This window comes from Diceros bicornis, chromosome 35, assembly GCF_020826845.1.
Source record: "Diceros bicornis minor isolate mBicDic1 chromosome 35, mDicBic1.mat.cur, whole genome shotgun sequence".
Lineage (NCBI taxonomy): Eukaryota > Metazoa > Chordata > Mammalia > Perissodactyla > Rhinocerotidae > Diceros > Diceros bicornis.
Window position 1 is genome coordinate 14,302,074 of NC_080774.1, and position 21,046 is coordinate 14,323,119.

A 21,046-nucleotide genomic window follows, 5' to 3' on the forward strand; every position below is an offset into this window, starting at 1 on the left:
GACACAATCCAACTGAGACCAGAGGCCACAAGAACCTTGAGACCACCAGGATCTGAGCTCTGGAAGTGGATGCTTTGAGAATACCAGGCACTGGATTAACAACATGCCTTTGTTTAGACAAGAGAAAGTGGCTATTTACATGTCAGTTTCCATAAAACTAGGGTGAAACTTAAGTCTGTTTACTAAAAAGAAGGAAGTTTTCCCGCACTATTAGAAGGTTTGTTTTAAAGTTCCAAGACCATAACCTTGAGACTCTGAACGTTTATGTTAGAAACGTTAGAAAGTTTGCAGTAGAGCACTGTCCACTTTGGGTTGGAAACTTCCATAATTCAACTGGAAGCTTCCTCACCAACTTTGTGATGATCAGCTGGCTGACCAGGACACCGCACTCACCTTGCTCTAAATAACTCAACCACATCTAAGACTGAACACACTCCCCTAGAATAAGGGACACAGTTCAAGGCATTCCTGCTCATAAAAAAGTAACCTACACAGCTTCTAAAAGATTAACGTTAAAAACGCAATGGGGGATCTTTCTTGACAGAAATCTGAGGCTGCCTCCCGCCCTCTTGTCTAAGCCTGGAACTAGCATCGCAGAGGAAGCAGAGTCAAGAGATGGGGCCTCATGACAACATAGGAGCCCCTGAACTGGGCTGCCCCACACTGACTCATCTTTAGGTGCCCAGCGGTGGGCATGATCCTGGCATGTAACAGGTCCTCAATATGTGTCTGAGATTCCAAGCACAGAGGCCAGAAGCATGTTCCATTTGAGAAGTCAGAGCAAGGTAGGGGTGGCTGCCTGGCTCTTCATCCTGCCCCTTGTCTTCACTCTAATTATAATTTTCTGGTCCTAATAGAAACAGATGTGGCCCTTGCCCTCTGAGGTGAGAACATCTTGTCTAGAAGGGACCAGAATTAAAACAACTACAGGTTTGCCTCAGGCAATGGGGCAACCCAGGGACCACCGTGCACTCAGGGAAAGAGACAAATGGACAGAGACATCCCCAAGGGCTACGACCGGCCCAACGCCAAACCCAGCTGCAGATCTTACCGAATGGTGGGCTGGTCTCCACTCAGCTGCTTAAACCTCCGGTGGAGCTGCTCGATCTGGTCTGATGAGACTGAGGAGGAGGAGAAAGAAAGAAAACAAGAGAGAGAAGGACATCATTGACCACTGAACTCACTCCCACAGGGAGGCTGGAGACATCCTTCTGCCTCATCCCCCATCCTGTTCCGTTTGTTCTCATGACGTCTCCCCCCGTGGCAAAACCGAGCACGGGAGGAAGAAGCAAAGGGTCGCCCGTTCTTCCTGGTAATGCAGCTCTGGGGTCATTCGTGCTGCCTCCCTTAGCAGTAATACAACTATTCCTAGATTCAACAGCTCCCGGGACAGGACAGACATGAACCAGTTTATTTTCTCCTTCTCCAGCTCACTAAAGAGATCACATCCGCTTGTCTGACTTTCTGCCCTCCATTCCTGAAGATGGCTGTTTTCCTAGCTGAGAAAGGAGCTTTGTGTAGTCATATAGTGAGAGGCAGAGGAGTAGGGAAGGGGAGAAATGATGAGGCTGGTGCTGGAAGTGACTTGGGAGCCTAGTGAGAAATGTACGGGGAATCTGCTGCAGCAAGAGAAGTGGAAGGAAAAGATAGAATTTTGAGAACTGCTGCCGTGGACGATGCATTTAGATTCCCCCAACAGTTTTAGAAAACCTAAGTAGAGGAGTTTTTTTTTAATGATCATTTTTGGCTGGTGGGCCATGTTTCCTCCACAGCTAAGACTGGACCTTCTGGGCTCCAGGTTTTATAAGGGTTCCACCCTCGCGTGAGTGCTGATTTTATGAAACACACAGTATTAATGCTCGTAGGCACCTTCTCACTTCATCCTCAAAACAACCCTATGACGGAGTCGTCTTGTCTTTGTCTTATAATTTGAAAACTGCAGCTCAGAGTGGTGACGATCACACAACCATAAGTGGCAGAGCTGGGATTCAGTCCCAAGTCTGCCCAACTCCAAAGCCCGCCCTCATCCGCTACACAGTATGGCCTGTTCGCCCAGACTCTCCTGGTGTTCAAGGCCTGAGGTCTGGTTCCTGCAGACTACATACTGTTCAGGCAAAACCTTCCAAAACAGTGGCTGGGCTGGGGAATAGCTGTCTCCTCCACAACCCTCTCAGCATTTCTCACCCCTTAACACCTTTTCTCTTCTTGTTCCAGAGGCAGCTCATTTCTGGGGCCAACTTGTCACCTTACTTCATGTTCATTTGGGGGGCCTCAGGCCCAAAGCTGTGAACCCTTCAAGAATCTGCAGCTCAGAATTCTCGAGCCTCCCTAGAAGCTGTTGTTGGCTAGAAAATACTCATTATGACCGCCGACCGGTACTGAGGGCTCGCTATGTGTCAGGTGCACATCTCCACGCATTAGCTCATCTCTTTCTCACCACCCTGGGAGGGGGCTGTATCCCCATGTTACAGATGTAGAAACTGACACTCAGGAAGGTTGGATAACCACTGGGGGAAATTACCACCTTTCTGGAGGAAAACATGGCCATTTATATTACATGTATGTCAGCAAGGACATTCACATGCTCGCTGGCCCAGCAATTCCACTCCTAGGTACATATCCAACAGAAACGGAGGCTCATGCTCACTAGAAGATATGTAGAAGGATGTGCATGTCAGTGTGATTTTAACAGCCCCAAACTGGAAACTACCCAAATGCCAAGCCATGGCCCAATAAATTGTTCAAGTGTGGTATATTTAAACAATGCAATAGTATACAGCAATGAAAAGGAACAGATAATATGTGCAATAACTTGGCTGGGTTTCAAAAATATAATAACAAGCAAAAGAAACCAGACCTGAAAGAGCACATACTTTATGTTTCCATTTACATTATGTTCAAAAACAGGCACAACTCACTTACAGTGTTAAAAGTCAGGATAAAAAGACTACGTATTGTATGATTTCAACTCTATGACATTCTGGAAAAGGTAACACTATGGAGACAGTTACAAGATCAGTGGTTGCCAGGTGTTGGGGGGCAAGGGATGAGCAGGCAGAGCACAGATTTTTAGGGCAGTGAAATTATTCTGTATGATACTATCATGGTGGATACACGTCATTGTACATTTCTCCAAACCCGTAGAATGGACAACACCCAGAGTGAACCCTAGGGTAAACCAGGGACTCTGGGCGATATGATGTATCAATGTAGGCTCATTGATGGTAACAAATGTCCCACTCTCGTGGGGGATGTTGATAGCGGGGGAGGCTGTGTATGTGTGGGGGTAGAGGGTATATGGGAACACTGTACCTTCCCCTGAATTTTGCTGTGAACCTAAAACTGCTCTAATAATAATAAAGTCTTAATTAATTAAAAAAAAAAAGTCAGGATAGTGGTAATCCTTGATGAGGGGGTAATTTGAATGCAGCACAAGGGGGCAAGAGGGGCTGGCTTCTGGGTACTGGGAATGTTCTTTCTTGATCCAGGAGCAAATTACACAGATGTGTCCTCAGAACCTTCACGGAACCATATGGATCAGAAAATACAGATCTATTTTTCTGTATGTGCTATTGCAATAAAAAGTTTACTTAAAAAATTCAGTAATTCTACTTGGCAAGAATTTATCTTGAAAAAAAGAAATCCAGCAGGTACAAAGAGATGAATACATACATGTGTTTACCTCTGCATTCTTTATAACAGCTTAAAAGCTGGACTTAACCTAAGTGCTCACCAATGACAGATGGGTCACTTTATGGTATGTTTAGCCAGCTGAAAAGAAGTATGCTACCTTTAAAAGTGACACTGTATATCTGACCTGGAAATGCATTCTACACATAATATTGTCCACAAACAGCTTGCTAGAAAAACAGCATGACCACATGTTAGGGAAAATATATAAATATAGACAAATGTATATAAGTAATGAAAGAAAATTTGGACTTGATTTTCCCCAAAATAATAGCAATTCTCTCTCATAAAGGGATTAAGGACTTTTTTTGTTTTGCTTTGATATATCTATATTTTCCAAATTTTCTCTAATATACAATGTATATTTATTAGTCATGTAATGAATATTTTAAGCACACAATATGGTCCATTTGGGATTGTCAAGGGATCTCAACAACATTGTTACTGGTGAATCATTCATTGGCTAAGTGCTATGTCCCAGGCACATGTGTTTTATTTAATCCTTTCCATGACCCTATGAGGGACAGATTATTCCCATCTTACAGAAGAACAAACTGAGGCTCTGAGGAGCTAGGTAACTTGCTCAAGGTCACTAAACTTGAAAGAGGCAGACCCAGGATTTAAACCCAATTTGTCTGGCAGAACATGTGTGGGGTTTCGTTTGGTTTTCTGTTTGTTTGCTGGGTTGGTTGTTTTTTTGTTTTTTTTTTTTTTACTGATCCCCCACACTGCCTCCCTTTGGGTGATCACAGGCAGTTCCCAGCTCTAACCTGCAGATTAAAAAAATACACTGGTCTGATGAGAAATAATGATCAGAAATTACAGCCAAACACATGGTGCTCCTAAACCATGCCTAGCGGAGATGAGTTACCTTGAAAACACTGTGCGAAGCGAAGGAGGCCAGTCACAAGGGCCACACATTGTATGATTCCGTTTGTATAAAATGCTCAGAGAGGCACAGCCACAGAGACGGAAAGGAGAGCAGTGGTCGCCTGGGGCTGAGGGAGGAGAATGGGGAGTCTCTGCTAAGAGGTACCGAGTTTTTTGGGGGGGTGGGATGAAGATGTTCTAAAATTAGATAGCAGTGATGGTTGCACAACCCTGTGATTATACTAAAAACTACTCAGTACAGTACACTTCAAACGGGTGAAACATACGGTACGTGAGTTACATCTCAATAAAGCCATTAAAAGAATAAATTACATGCATAATCATGACAACCACAATAGTCAACATTAATTGAGCATTTACTGTGTCCCGGGCACTATGCTCAGCTCTTTTTTTTTTTTTCCCTCCCCAAAGCTCCAGTACATAGTTGTATATTCTAGTTGTAGGTTCTTCTAGTTCTTCTATGTGAGCTGCTGCCACAGCATGGCTACTGACAGACAAGTGGTGTGGTTCTGCGCTCGGGAAGTGAATCCAGGCCGCCTAAGTGGAGCATGCTGAACTTTAACCACGAGGCCGTCAGGACTGGCGCTCAGTTCTACTCTTGCTAAGCCCTGGCTGCTATAATCCTCTCATCAGCCCCATCAGGTCGGCACAGTTTTATCCCCATTCTAGAGAGGGGGACACGGAGACTTGCCCAAGGGCGTGCAGACAGGGAGAGGAGCATAAACTAGAAACCATCAGCGTCCCGGTTTCTCTAAGGAGGAGTTTCCAGCTAATTGCATCCGAAGTGCAGACACACACACGTGCATGCACACACACACGTGCACACCGCTTCCGTCATGCCTGATTAAAGCAGAGGGATTAGGGAGACAACCTTCCACCTCTGGTCCCCTCTTTTCACACCCAAATCCCCAGAGCCAGGAGCTCAGTGCTCAGCTTAGGTCGGGCTCCTCAGCCTCAGTAACTGGAGGAAAGAATGTCTGAGGCCTCAGGAACTGACTTTCAAAACACCCCACCCACCCTCAGCTCCGGCCCCCGGCTGACCCTGGGCAGCTGATAACAAGTGTGGCTGTGTCACACACCCAGGACTGTGCAAGGCCCTGTCTGTGGTCCCCGGGATGGAAGCTTTCCCACATTCCCTGCTCCCCACTCTGAGCCCTTTCTCCAGGCCCCTGTGAGGTCACAGTTGCCATGGGAACGAGGGGCCGACAGGCTGCCTTGGTGCCTGGCATCTCGACCTCGTTCAAAGTCTTTGGTTTTAGATTTCAACCTGAGGGAAATGCACACCCTTCCACTCGGCTGGTGGGAGTTTAAATGGCCCAGCCTTTAGGGGGCTGACTTGTCCCTTTGTATCAAAAGCTTTAAAAAAAACTGTACACCTGTGCTGCCCAACAGGACCAGCCACATGTAGCTACTAAGCCCTTGAAAGCTGAGATGTGCTGACATATAATACACACCAGCTTCCAAAGACTTAGTACAGAAAAGAATCTGTCTCTGTAAACTGTCTCAATAATTTCTATATTGACTATATGTTGAAATAATATTTTAGATAAAATGGGTTACATAAAATATATTAAAATTAATTTCACCTGTTTCATTTTTTTAATGCAGCTACTAGGAGATTTAGAATTACATATATAGCTCCTAGAAAATTTAGAATTATTACATTTGTACTGGGCAGTGCTGATATATGTGCTTTGAACCAGTCACCTGATCCCTAGGAACAGATCCGAGGAATTGAGACAAGTATACAGAGATAAACAGATAAAAATAATCACTGTTGCCCGTTTAGAACAGTAAAAAATGGGGGAAATGCTGAGCCACAGGAAACTGGTTAAAGAAATCCTGGTACATCCTGCAGACAGAATACTACACAGCCTTAAAAAATATTTTTAAAATATTTAGAACACAGAAAAATGTTCATGGCATATCTACATGGAAAAACCAGCAGACTACAAGATTTCATTTATATGAAAGTTCATACTGATATATACATACACATACTGATTGACAGGAAAGGATTTAAAACCTTTTGTAAATTGTTTCCAGATGACAGAATTACAGGACATGTCTCTCCTCTCCCCTCTCCTCTCTCTTTTGTGCTTATCTGCCCTTTTAACTTTTCTGCAATTAACAGGGATACTTGTGTAATCATATGTAAAATTTAAAAATTTTAACCGTGATGGCTATAATGAAAAATAAAACAAAAAATGACAAGTTTTGGTGAGGCCATGGAGAAAGTGGAAGTCTCCTGCATCGCCAGTGGGAATGTAAAAGATACAGCCACTTGGAAAACAGTTTGGTGGTTCCTCAATAAATTAAACATAGATTTAGCAAACAATCCAGAAATTACACTCCTAGGTATATACCCAAGATAAACGAAAACGTGCGTCCACACAAAAACCTGTAAACAAATGTTCCTAGCAGCATTACTTAAATTATTCATAGCCAAAAGGTGGAAACACCCCAAATGTCCATCAACAGACGAATGGATAAACAAAATGTGGTCTATCTGTACAATGGAATATTTAACCATAAAAAAGAATAAGTATTGATCCATGCTACAACATGGATGAACCTTGAACACGTGATGAAAAGTGAAAGAAGCCAGACACGAAAGGCCACATAGCGTATGATTCTATTTACATGAAATGTCCAGAGAAAGCAAATCTACAAGCACGGAAGTAGATCTAGGGGCTGGGGTGGGGTGGAGTGACTGCTAACGGATATGGGGACTCTGTCTGGCCCTGGCCTTACCCGTCAGGCTGTGGGGCCAGCTTGCAGCCACGTCACGGCTAAGCAAGGGGTGGCCTGCGGGAAGAGAGTCACATGGACCAGGGGGTCAGAGACAACCCTCAAGAAGGAGGCGGCAGGAAGACACTGGGGGCAGAGAAATGGGCCTGGAATCCCCCTCGAGGTCCAGCCTCCGTCGCCTGACTCGGGAGGAAATGGAGCACCAGCAGGGGCTCACGTCCATTATGGAGTGGTCGGGACTACTCGAGCCTCTATTCCCAGGGGCCCAAGTCTGGTGGCGAGGGACACACAAACTATCACTTGCTCCTTCAGCATCCATGCTGGCTCTCAGAGGTATGGGGGCCCGATGGACTTCCCCATGGCCCACCTGTGTCCACTCAACCCTCTGACAGATGCCCCCACCATTCATGAAGAGACACTTACTGGGCACCTCTGGCTTGCTAGGCACCTGCTAGTTGCTGGGGATGCAGATGCAAAGGGCAGAGCCCTCATCTACTGGAAACGCATGTCACCTCGCTGGGATCCAGGGTAATAAATGTGGTGTCAGCTTGCCAAGCGACACTGAGGTTGGAGTGGGGCTTCCAGTCCATGGGGATGGGGTGGGAGGTGATGCCCGATGGGACCTTGGAGGCTGAGGGCCGGGCGGGGGAGGGCATGGCTGGCAGAGGGGAAGAGCTTAGGGAGACCCAAGTTCTTGAGCAGCGCGGAAGGCAGACGAGGAACAGGGGAGCGTGGGGGGGGGTGGGGGCGGTCGCACATGTCGGCATGTAGACTTCACCCTGAGCTTATGTAGGATGCTAAGGCAGGGAACAAGATCCCGTGTGCCTCGAGACGGAATGGAGGGTGGATGTGGATGATGGGGCTGGTAACCTGCTGAGAGGCTGCAGGTGTAGCAGCCCAGGGGAATTGGGGGGGAGGGAGGAGCTGGGTAGGGGCTCAAGACCCAGTTGGAAGAAGCAAGAGCAGCTGAGAGCAGCTGCGAGCATGCTCGTTGCTCTCTGCAGGGGCTCCCCAGGGCCCACCCTGTCTCCCCCAGTGGTGCCAGCCTGGATGCAGGCCCCAGGACACCAAGTGGCATCACTGGGAAGGTCTCAATGGCTTCCAGGGCCCCCAAAGCTCTCCGGCTCACCATGTCCCAACAGAATGGCCAAGACTCACCCCAAGCATCAGCTGAAGTCCCGGAACACAGAGGTGAGCCAGGCCAGGCGGGCAGAAAGGCGAGCTAAGAACATCGCCAGTTCAGCCCCAGCGTCACCTCCTCCTAAACTGTCTCCCTGAGGCTGCTGCCTCCTCCTCCTCCTCCTCCTCCTCCTCCTCCTCCCTGGTGATGCAGAGATAATAATAGCACCACCCTCACGAGGCTGTTCACATGAGGAAAACAATCAAAATCACAGACACACTGTGCACAATCACCAAAAGGTGGGAACACCCAGATGTCCGTGAGCTGGTGAATGGAGGAACAAAATGCGGAATATCCACACAATGGAACATTATCCACCACAAACAGGAACGAAGCACTGACACCTGCTACAGCACGGATGAACCTTGAGAACATGATGCTCGGTGAAAGAAGCCAGACACACAAGGCCGCTATCGTACGCTTCCATTTATATGAAGAGGCAAATCCATAGAGACAGAAAGGAGATTAATGGTTGCCAGGGGCTGCGGGCTGGGAGATAAGAGTGACTGCTAGTGGGCATGAAGTTTCTTTTGGGGGTGATGAAGATGTTCTGGAAATATACTGGTGATGTGTGTACAACACTGTGAATGCATTTAATGCCACCGAATTGTATGCCTTAAAATGGTTAAGATGGTAAATTTAATGCTATGTGCATTTTGCCCTGATTAAAAAAAAATCACATACTCCTTTGGCACTGGACCTGGCGGAGGAGCAGGAGACACTGGAGTTGCCATGAGTGTCACGATGCCCCTAAAGCAATAATCCCGTGGTACCGCCTCGGCTCTTGAGCCGGCTCCAGGCTGGGGAGGGAAGAGGCAACTTGTTGTGTGCCACCTGGGGCTACAGCCAAAGCAATGACTAATCCTGGGCCTCGGGGGGAGGGAGAGCAGAGGGCCGGGCCTCCGCAGCCTGGAAGGGACCCACCCTCGCACGCCTGGTGCAAGCAAAATGCTCCACGGTGCTGGGTCTTGCTTCTCTCTTTGACCCGCCCATTGTGTATGCATTACAGACCACGCCTCACCGCCGGAACTTTAAGATAAAATAAACCAAAGATGTACCTGGGTGCACCTAGCCTTGAGAAGGAAGTTATCAACCCAATTCTATTCTCTGAAGCAGCAACAAGAAGATGAATTGCTGGCTTTTATCCAGCACCTCTAAAGGCTTTTCACGCAAACTTCAACCCACTTTGCAAATGCGAAAGCGGAGGAGTTCCTGGTAGGAGCTGCCCCAGGCCCACACCAGCATGGGGATGGCATTTATCTTAATCTCAGGTACAGAGGGTGTCGTTAGGATCGCTGTGGGTTTTTTCCACGCAGAGTGAAGCTTCTGATTCTCAAGATTGGAAGGGAAGCAGGGACAGAGTGAAGTGACTTGACTTGAGAAAATCTCCTCCTCTCATGAGCAATGAGACAACTTGGAAAGCTGTCAGAGTGGGCGAGCATGACTCTCAAAATCACACAGTCTGTACTCTGCACATCCACGCTCACCTCTCCCCAGCTATGCTCGGGTCTTTCCACTTGCCTTATAGCAGTAATGATAACCGCCACGTGGAACGTTCACTCAGAGGCAGGAACTACGCCAAATGCTTGGCATACGTTATCTCATTTAGTCCCATAACAGTGCCCGCCTCTTAGGGTGGTTATCATACCCATTTTACAGATGAGGAAGCTGAGTCTCAGAGAGGCCAAGTTACTTGCTGAAGGTCACACATGAGTGGCAGAACTGGGATTTGAACCCGGGGCTGTGACTCCAGAATCTGTTCTAATCACCGGTTGCTATGCTGTATGCCAAAACTGAGACGTGATTGGGACAATGAATACATATCATTTATGTAACTCAAGAGACAAAGAGGTCTCCATTTTAATAAAAAGACTAAAGAGGAGGAAAGGAAAAAACAAAGTCAATCAGGAAAGATCTGGAGAGTGGGCGTCTTTCAGAGCATCTAAGGAACTTCTTTTCACATCCTTCCAGAACCTATCTTCAGCTCCTGATTTATGCTGAGGCCAAACCAAGTGGAGATGGGCTTACCGAAAGTACTGGGGCTTATTATGGTAGGACATTTAGATAAAGAACTCTAGTTCCTTTATATGGAGCTAACACAGACTCTCCATTCCACTACAAATACATAAAGCACTGGATAAAATAAGAAAAAATTAAATAGACCACTCAGCTTGAAAGAAAGAGAAATACCCAAGTGAGGAGGGAACTCAGACCTTGCAGGGTGAGAGTGTCAGGTGCTGCCAGGGTGGCTCAGGGCTATCAGAGGGGTTACCGGCTCAGACAGCTGAGGGCGGGGGGTTCCAGCCCACTGAGTGACAGAAGTGGCCTTAGGTGTGAGCTAGAACTGAGACTCCTATCAAAACGTGGAGCACAAAGGGCTGCTTCTCCATGTAAGGTGGGCCAGAAAAAGTGTTCCCCACTGGCCCGGAGAATCAACAAGGAAGCTGACTCTGCCAAGGAGGTGGCAGGGCACAGAGAAGAGGGGTAGGCCTCCATGATGAATCAAAACTCTAAGCCTGTGCCATGCACAGCTGAAAAACCCAAACCTCCATTGTGCAGGAAAGCCAAATTGAGAATTAAGTAAAAAGTGGTTCTAGACCAGAGAAAGCCTTAAGGTAACCAGCACGATAAATGCAGAGCACTGTGTGAGCCCCTTCTATAACCCAGGGCTCTCAAGGGGGGGTGGGGGGTACTTTAGGTAAGCCCATCTCCAGTTGGTTTTGCCTCAGCATAAATCTGGAACTGAAGATTGTTCTGGAACAATGTGAAAACCAGAGGGAGACAGCCCAGTCAAAGATGAGCTCATAATCAAACACCAAAGCACACAAGCAAATGATCCCCAATATGGGAGAATCAGCAGACAATTAACAAGAGCAGTGGTACCCCAGCAAGGTGGAACAGAAGAGACTACATAGTAAGCTTTAAATTATTACAAATAATGAAAGAACAGTGCTCTATGACAAAAGCAATAAATTTGAAAACTCTATAGAACTCATACGATGTTTTTTAAAAGTCATTGGAATTAAAAAACTTAATAGTCAGGTTAAGGCAGCAAAGACGTAACAGCTAAAGAGAGAATTAGTGAACTGGAAGACAGACCTAAGGAAATGATTTGGACTACAGCACCGAGCAATAAAAAGATAGAAAATATGAAAGAAAGGTAAAGAGGCATTCAGGACAGACATATGGTCCAACATATTTCTAATAGGAATTACTGAGGAAGAAGATAAAGGAAAAAGATAATATTTCCATGATGAAAGACATGAGTTGTCTGTAGAATAAAACAGCATAACACATTCGCAGGCAGGATAAATAAAATAAATCCACACCAAGACACAGCATAGTAAAAAAACACGAACAACAAAAATTTAAAAACAGAGGAAAAAAAGCAGATTTCTACAAAGAAATATCAATTAGACAAAAGAGCTGACTTCTCAACAGCAACAAGAGACCAAAAACAAAGAGAAAATATGCAGCGACCTCAAATTTTATACCCAGCCAAATCATCATCTGTGGGTGCTGGCAAAATAAAGACATTTTCAGATAAAGGTGACAACTCAGAGTCTCACTGAAAAATCTAGGGAAAGGTGTAGTATTAAGAAGAAAACTAGGGGCTGGCCCAGTGGCATAGTGGTTAAGCTTGCGCACTCCACTTTGGCAGCCTGGGGTTCGCAGGTTCGGATCCCAAGCATGGACCTACGCACCGCTCATCAAGCCATGCTGTGGCAGTGTCCCATATACAAAATAGAGGAAGATGGGCACATCTTAGCTCAGGGCCAGTCTTCCTCAGCAGAAAGAAGAAGATTGGCAACAGACGTTAGCTCAGGGCCAATCTTGCTCACCAAAAAAAAAAAAAGAAGAAGAAAACTAAATATATGAGGAAGAACAGTTGCAAGAATTAATAGTATCTGCATAAAACAATAATAGCAACCAATAGGTAGGTTTTAAAAGTAAAGAAAAAAATACTAGAGTGATACAAATTAAAGTATTTTAAGGTCCCTTGAGCACAAGGGTAAGATAATTAACTTTAGGCATATCAAAGATGGCAGACATGTTAAAAATGGAATGGATTACTGAAGAAAGTTACAGAATGCCCTTAAAAAGGAGAAATGTAACCAGCTTCTGAAAGGTTTATAATCAAAATGATTAGTACCTGCCAACAACTATTGAACACTTACAATGTGTCAAGAGCTTTACTCCCATTTTACAGATGAAGGAACTGAGTTTCAGGGAGGCAAAGTTACTTGCCTAGACAGTACAAGGCAGCAATGTGATTCAAACCCACATCTCTCTGCTGGTCAAGGCCAAGGAGGTGGGAGGCCACTGTGCACCCAAGTGGGACTCTGGCTAAGGTCTCGGGGGATGCAGGTGAGGACAAGAGAACCCCTGAGAACTACCAACTGGGTGCTCCCTCGGGGTTCTTTGATCACTGGGACCCTGGCATGAACCGCCTCACAACCTCAGCACCCCCGGAAAGTCGTTCACTGTAGCCGCCTTCTCTTTCCATCACTGTCTAGGACTCAGCCACGCCAACAGTGCTGGTGTCTCCTGCTGGCCACCTGCCCTCCCTCCCAGAGGCACCTGGGCCCTGAGACCTGACCGCTCCTTCTCGCCTCCTAGGGAGCCGTGCCGAGAACGGAAGACCCACTTCTGACAGCCTGCCCGTCCACAAAGGTCACACCACTGGGACAACAAAGGCCTTTTTGTCCTAGTGATTAAGGTGGCTGCCACCACCAGCAGAAATCACCCTCTCGACCTTCTGGCATTATGAATTAATAATAAAGTTGGAGCCAGCAACAGGATGCACGGCAGGACCTTGGTGATATGTCCTCCCGGTCACCTTGCCCACTCTCACCAGCACGGGCAAGCAGAGGCCCGCCTTGTCTTCCCAGAGCAGCGGGCACTTGTGAGCCGAAAACACCGCGTTCCCTCGGCTTGAGATAATAGACGCTGAAGTGCTTTGCAAAAGGAAAGGCATCTTATCAACAGGCGAGGTATTTTGTCTGTCTGATTGGGCAGTATGGCGTATCTGAGTGTTGATTAAATTCTGTGCTGCATTCTGGGGGCCACTAACTCACAAAAAAATGACCTGCCAGGGTCGGGGGGTAGGGCGGAGGCAAGAAAGAAAGATGTGTGAGAGATCTAATTACTACTACTCCGTGGAGCTAGGAAGACTTGGGGGGGATTGCCAATTGCTTTCACACAGAGAACACACAATTTCTTCTTCTGAAACAGACGGGAGCCACCCTGTAAGACCCCAGGAAATGGAGGAGGTGGCACATCCCTACCTCTTCCTCCCAGAACTTCCCAGCCCCCTCGCACTGCCCATCATGGAGCCTCCCCCACCCAAGGGTAGCTCACAATTCTAGAACCTTCCACATCACCCAGAGCCAATCCTATCAGCCTTGAGGCCCGATTCTCCTCTTGCCAACTTAGTAAACGAGTGGGTGGAACACAATTAACGAGGTCATGGGGTAACAGTGTCACCTCTCCCACATATACAGGCTCTTCGAGTCGCAGTCTCCATCACGTGGGTCTATGTGACACAGGAGAAGTTGTTTCTGCTTGCACTTGAAAAAGAGTCAACCACTAAAAGGCCTGGTTTTGAGTTTGGGTTCCACGCTCAGCACCGAAGTGACCTTGAACAGTCACTTGGCATATCTGAGCCTCAGTTTCCTCATCTGTAAACTAGTCACAAAAGTCCCATTGGGCTCTTATGAGGATGGGAAGATGATTGACACCAAGTGCCCCAGAAAGAGCAGGTCCAAGGTGGAAAGGGTCCACTTGGGCCTCCCTCCTGTGGTCTCGGCCACTGTGCCCAGGACGCCAGACCAGCGCCCCCAGGGCTTGCCCCGAGTGCTCAGCCTGCGGGCACTGGGCCTCCGTGGGCCTCACAGACATGTTTCTTCCTCCCCAGCCAGTTTTTCATTTTCCCTAAAAGATGTAAGTGCTTTTATTATTTTCTTATTGACGTATGATTTACATACAATGGATACATTTTCACTGTTTTGAGAACCTGATGAGTGCTGGGGGTCTACTTCCCCCAGAGCCACACAGACACAATTCTGCATCCTATTTCGTGGGGTTTAGAGACTCCCCAAGGATCCCAGATTAAAAGCCACAGTCCACCCCAGAGGAAGTGGAAAGGGGGCTGGGTAGGGCTTGATGTCTGTTTAGCTTAATATGTCTCCGCAGACGACAGGAAGACCACAGTGGCCCCGGCCGGCCCGCCCTTACCCCTGGAGCTCCTGAGCTTCTGGAGGGCAGGGAAGGTGTCTGGTCCACCTGGGTATCCAGTGCCTGGAACACGGTGGGACGTGGCGAATGTGCCGAGGCCGTGGTCTGGGGCCGCTTGAAGACTGTAACCCAACAGTATTGCCCAGGGCGAGAATCCAGTGGAACACGCAGTGCCGCCCCCACCAGCCGGCCTGGCCCACACAGGCTTCCCCGCATCTCTGGCTCCCTCCCCAAATGGTGAGTAAGGTCTAGGGGTCAGACCAGGAACTGATACCCCACTCTACTTCTCAGCGGCCTGTGGCCTTGGGCAAGTCACACCATCTCTTGAGCCTCAATTTCCTCATCCATAAAATGAGAAATCCACAGTATTCCCGGGAACTCCATGGATCAGCGTTCGGCAGATGACAGGCTCTTGCCAAACATTAGTTATTACCATTATGAGGTCTGAACGGTAGATCTGGGAGATTGTTTTCTCGCCTTCCTTCTGGCAGTTTCTTGGCATCCACACAGACATGCCTGTGGAGCTGTTTGGGAGCCTGAAGGAAAAAATAGACCCTCGACCTTTCCCAGAATCCTCCTCTTACTTCCTTTCCAACTCCAGGAGCAGGCACGGATCGGGGGGGCAGGAAGTGGCCACCTCCAGGCCAGCGCAAGGTAGTGAAGGGGAACGGGCTCTGCTAAGTGATTCCTAAGCAGACTTTCTTCCTGCCCAGGGCCCATTTCACACCTCTGGACGCACACTGGGCCTAGCTCCATTCCTGCCATGGAGGGAGCGTCAGAAGGGCCAGCTCACCCCTCACACACACAACCAGGGTGCCTTCGCTTGGGTTTTTTTATTGTTTATTTTTTTCCCCCAAAGCCCCAGTAGATAGTTGTACGTCATAGCTGCACATCCTTCTAGTTGCTGTATGTGGGACGTGGCCTCAGCATGGCCGGAGAAGCGGTGCGTCGGTGCGCGCCCGGGATCCAAACCCAGGCCACCAGCAGCGGAGCACGTGCACTTAACCGCTAAGCTACGGGGCCAGCCCTCGCTTGGGTTTTTAATACCAATTTTAACAATCTAGGCATCCAGCTTTCTTGCTTAGAAAAGATGATTGGAAATACCTGTTTCTGTTTTAAATCAATCAGTGAGACTCTCACAGGCAGGGGGAGGTGGGTGTACAGACCTGAGGATGACCTGCGTGGGCGAGTCTGTGCTCAGGCCAATTTTGGGGGGGGCTTGCTCAGTGCTGAAGCCAAGCGGGTGCATGGCATGGGGAGGGAACCAGAGATGCCGGGAGGGCTGGCCAGGCCAAGGCCGGCTGATGGGGTGGCACTAGGTTTCCTACTGGACACGCGCTCCTGGGCAGTACTCCGCGGGTTATCAAGTCCTCAGGCTCATGAACCTCTTGTGTTCTGAGTACCACACGCTACATACAAAGGTGAACAAGACACATTCTCCCCGCTCGCAGGGAGCTCCAAGTTTTGAGAGGGCAGCAGATGACAAAGCCAACGATGACGTGGTGCGATGTGTGCTATTACGGGAGGGAATGCAGGGCCTGCGGGAGGCCTGGGGATGGACATTTAACCCACAAAGGCTGGATGGAGAGTAGCCAGGGATGGCTTTCTGGAAGGGAGCAACAAAAGCTGAGCCCTGACCGATGAGGAGCCTTGGCTTCATAAAGAGACAGTGTTAAGAGGAAATGTTTGCAACCTTAACCTGGGTGGTGGTTAGAGAAGTATTCCCATATGCAAACACCGAACTGTCCACAGTCAAATGAAGAGTGCTCCAGGCAGAGGGAACAGCTTGTGCAAGGGCCTCCAGGTGAGAGAAATATATGGGCAGGCTGTTCCTACCCACTCTGGGTTCCTAGAAATCGGAGGCAACTACACACAGTAAAAGCAGAGAGGTGGCAGGATAGTGGCCTTGGGGATCCAGGGGTCTCCTACTCCTCCACTTACGAGCCGTGGCACTGCAGGCAAGTTGCTTTACCCCTCCGAGCCTCAGTTTCCCTTATCTGTAAAATGGCCATATTATCACCTTCCCTGGAGGGTTATTAGAAGATTCCAGGAGAGTGCATGCAAAGTGCTCGGCACAGAGCCTAGTGCTCAAGGAATGATGTCAACCATCACCATCCTACGCTCGCCCTGCTCATCGTTTCTGGATGGAGTCCTCAGGAAGGCACCAGGCTGATTCTTCAAATCAGGGACCACCTTGATGCTCAGAGAGGCGAGGGGAGCCTAGCAACCCTGTGGGCACAGCCTGCTCTCTGGCTGCCCTGGCCCTAGGCTCTTCCCCCATCTCAGGGATGCTTCCCAAGGGTTCTGCCCAGCCCTCAGGATCCTGGGAGCCGATGTTCCCATGCCAAGCCGAGTACTTCACAAATAGATACATACATACATCATCTTATTGATGGGGGCACCGATGCTCAGAGAGGTCGAGACTTGCTTACGCTCATGAAGCTGGTAAGAGTGACACAAAGTTTTAACTCTTAGCTGTGGCTTAGAGTGACCAGGCCATACAAATGTGTTTAAAGCATGACCAATAATACTCAACACTTTACATACATTCTCTCATTTACTCCTTCCCAACAATTGGGAGGAAGGTATGGCTACTATCCCCATTTTACAGTGGATGAAATTGGGGCACACAGAGCACAAATGACTTGCCCAAGTCCACGTACCTAACAAGACCCCTTAAATCGGGGTCCTGCCACTACCTGAGCCCTGATTATGGCTGTGTCCTCATCACATACAATTCTCATTTGTTGTCCTCAACTCCTTCCTGCCCAGGGCCTTTGCACGTGTTGTGCCCTCTGCCCGAAATGCACTTTCCACTGATTTTCACGTAGCTGTCTCCTTATTTGGATTTCTGCTCCATTATCACCTCCTCAGAGAGGCCCCCCTGGTCCACCCTAAAGACATGTTTCACCATCTCTCCCCCAACTCTCCTGCCACTGTATTGTATCTTGTTCACAGAGCTTGACACCTATGGGGTGATTTGTTTATGCCGTGTGCCTGCCCTCAGGAACATCAGCCTCTCTGGGTCACCTCTAAATCCCCAGCTCCTGGTCGATAAACACTTGCTGAATGGGTAAAAGTGTCCAGACTGTGCCACCCTTTCAGAAGACTACGGGGCACCTTCTACCTACTTAGAATTCAGAGGACTGAAGGTGTTCATCTCCCACAGCCTGACCTCAGAAGCCCTTCCCTGACCCCTGCAGTCTCCCTTCCCTCTTTAGGGTGTGAAATTTGAGTTCTGGGCAGCAAAAAGGGAAGCCACATCAGCCCCTTCTAGGAAAGCTACGGAGCAGGAACGCTCAGTATCTGCCTTCCCCGCGGAGACCGGACCCAGGAAACTGACAAGATTCCCAGCATGCTCTGCGCCTCATCACCTGTCAAACCCACAATGGGGTGGAATTCCCCCTACTGCCTGCTGTGGGCGCTGCCTGAGAGATGGGGCTGGTGGCCAGCCGCCCCTTCCTGGCAGATCCCAGCTGCAGAGAACCCCCGCCTCCACCCTGCAGATACCAGGCAGCCAGAGGACACTCAGGAAATAACAAAAGCAGGGGAAACCCAAGAAAGCCCAGGAAAGAGAAATCCTACCTCCTGGCTCACATTAAACCTTGGGGTCGCATCGGACTTGAGGAAACTTTTTGAAGAAGTAAAATATTCACACATGGTTCACAACGAAAACATTACAAAGTTCACAGTGAAAAGCTCACTCTCCCTTCATCCCCTCCACCAAATCCCCCAATAAGTATTCATTATTCCTACTTTCTTGTGGCTCCTTCCAGAGTCCTTGATGCCAATAAAGCAGTTCCCAATATATACTCTTAACTCCTTTTTTTAAACAAAAAGGGTTCCATATTTATATACTGCACCACACCCTTTTTTCTCCAGTTGCAGAGTTTTATATCTGTACCTAGAAAGATACACATATACGTATGTGTATGTATACACACACACACACACACACACCAGTTATTAACGGCTTTCTGTAATTTTCACCCAATTCTCCTGGAAAGAGGTGTTTAGATTGGGGGTCAGGAGGGGTCGTCTTTCAGCCCACACACACAGGCTGGGCCACCCCTCCGGTGATCAACTACGGACGCTGGCTGTCTGCACTACACTCAGAGCAGGCGCCGGGAGCCAGCTCCCTCCTGGACACAGTGTCTGCAGCTCCCATTTCTTGAGCATCTCCCAGGTACGAGCAGAACTCCCCTTCCAGAGAGAAGGAAACCGAGGCTCAGAGAGGCAGAGTGACTAGCCCAAGGTGACACCGTCAGGAAGCGGTGCCGGCAGGGCTCACACCCGGTCTGTCCACCACCAAAGCCAGTCAAGCGCGCAGCCCGGCTGGACTCGGGCGGACGGGCGCTTCCGCTGTCACTGGCCTGCGGTCGGCTGGCGCGGAGGTCCGGCCTCCCCGTGCGCCCCGCCCCGGGGCGCGCAGCCTCCGCCGGGGCCGGAGACCCGGGAGCTGGAGGAACGTCGCGGGCGCTGCCTCGCTTAAACCTCCCAGCCAGCCGGGGCGAGGCGGGCGCCTGAACCCATTTTACAGACGGAGGACGAAGGGAGGCGCAGAGAGCCCGGCTCACCTGCCTAACGTCACACGGCCGGGAGCGCCAGAGCCCGGCTCCCACGCGGGTCCCGCCGACTTCAGAACTTCCCGCCCCCTGCGCACCGTGGAGCCAAACGACTCTCAGGTGCGGGGCGCGCACCAGCGCGCATCCACGGACGCCCGCTCTCCCGGGCCGGGGCGCCCGCCCTGCGCTGGGGGAGCCCGGCCCCGCTCCCTCTCCGGCCCGCAGTCCCCAGGCCCGGGGCTTCCCAGCCAACTCCGAGAGCACCGAAGCTGAGCGGCGCGGCACTTACTCAGCGTCGCCGCGGGGCTCCTGGCCGCAGCCTGCCAAGCGGCCGGCGGGGACCCATTTGAAGGAGGGGGAGACTGAGGCGCAGAGAGGGCCAGCCACTCGCCCAAGGTCACACAGCGCGGCGGCGGCGGGCTGGGAGCCCCCGGGCCAGCCAGCCGGCCGGCGGTCCCCGCTCCGGTCCCCGCGCCCGTGCCCCGCGGGGTACTCACAGCCGGTCTTGCCCACGAGCTCCCGCACCTCCTCGGACGCGGAGTGGGCAGCGCCCATGGTGTCCGCAGCGGGGGCCCGGGGGCGCGCGTCCCTCGCAGGCGCCGGGCTGGCGTCGCCTGCGCAGCGGCCGGTCCGCCCTCGGGTCCAGCGCGGGCCGGGACGCGGGCACCGGTCTCAGCCGCGGTTCCGCGTGGGGCCCCAGCGCGGCCTCTTATAGCGGCGGCGGGCGGCGCGCCGCGGTCCTAGCGCGCGCCGGCTTCGCGCACTGCGGGCAGGGGGAGCGGCCCGCGCGGGGCCGGAAACGGCGGGGAGGGGGACCCAGCAGCCCACCGCCAAGGTTCCTCGCTCCCCAAAGCAGCGGCCGTGCTCGTCGCGCCTCGCCGTTCCGCACCCTTGCCGGCTCTGGAGAGAAGCAGGTGTGAGCAGAGTTGGGGTGCAGGTAGGAGGGCTCCGGCAAAGTGAGAGCCCGGGAGGTTTCCCTGCCCACCCCCACCCCGGTTCCAGCACACATCCTCCCAGACCTCAGGAGCGAAACTCCCCTGGGACAGTGAAGGAAGACGGGAGCATTAATTCGTTCTGTGCTGAACAGCAATCAAGGGAATATAAAAATAGGACTCCAACTTGAATGCGCGTTGGGGGCTCGTTCCACCAAGTCCCCTCCGCCTCCCCAGCACCCTGCTGAAGTGGACACACCCACGTGCCAGACCGGCCCATCCTGGCGGCCCAGCCCAGGAGCTCGGGGTGGCGGTGTTGTCAAATTTTAGGAGCAGGGAGGTCCGCCCCCCCGATTCTGACTCAGGCGGGGACCCCCGGGGCGGGGGGGGGGGGGTTGCATTTCAGCCAAACTGCCCAAGAGCTTCGATGCAGGTGGACCTCGAGCCTACTGGGCGAAGTTCTGCGTTAAGATTCCTCGGGTTCAGTAGCCAGGCTGGGTGGCCAGCGCCAGTCCGGCCACCTGTCTGACTATGATTCCTTCTCCTAAAATGGGGATAATATAGTTAATGAGATGTCTATGAGAAGGGCCTGCCATGGGACACAGCACAAAGTCGTCTCTGTGGAGTCATGTCCACTTCACAAGGGAGGACTGATTCTCAGGGAGGTCACACAGGGCAGAAATTCGGAGTCCACACTTTCTGGTTCTCAAGGCCAGGCCTTCGGGCTCCATCGTGCTTGGTGACTTGGCCATCAATGATCGGCATGCATACAGTGTCTGTCCTGGGCGCCAGGCTCTGAT

General features: G+C 50.3%; 1 protein-coding gene across 1 annotated transcript in view; it reads right to left on the reverse strand.

Annotated features, from left to right (window-relative positions):
• The window catches only part of TESC (tescalcin), a 46,799-nt gene extending 26,827 nt beyond the window's left edge, over positions 1-19,972 (reverse strand). The window contains exons 1-2 of the mRNA XM_058531511.1: positions 19,812-19,972; positions 1,052-1,121 (exon numbers count right to left, since the gene is read on the reverse strand). Of these exons, the coding sequence (XP_058387494.1) occupies positions 1,052-1,121; positions 19,812-19,869 (128 nt within the window). The 5' untranslated portion in view covers positions 19,870-19,972. The remainder of the gene's footprint in view (positions 1-1,051; positions 1,122-19,811) is intronic.
• Between the last annotated feature and the right edge of the window lie 1,074 nt (positions 19,973-21,046).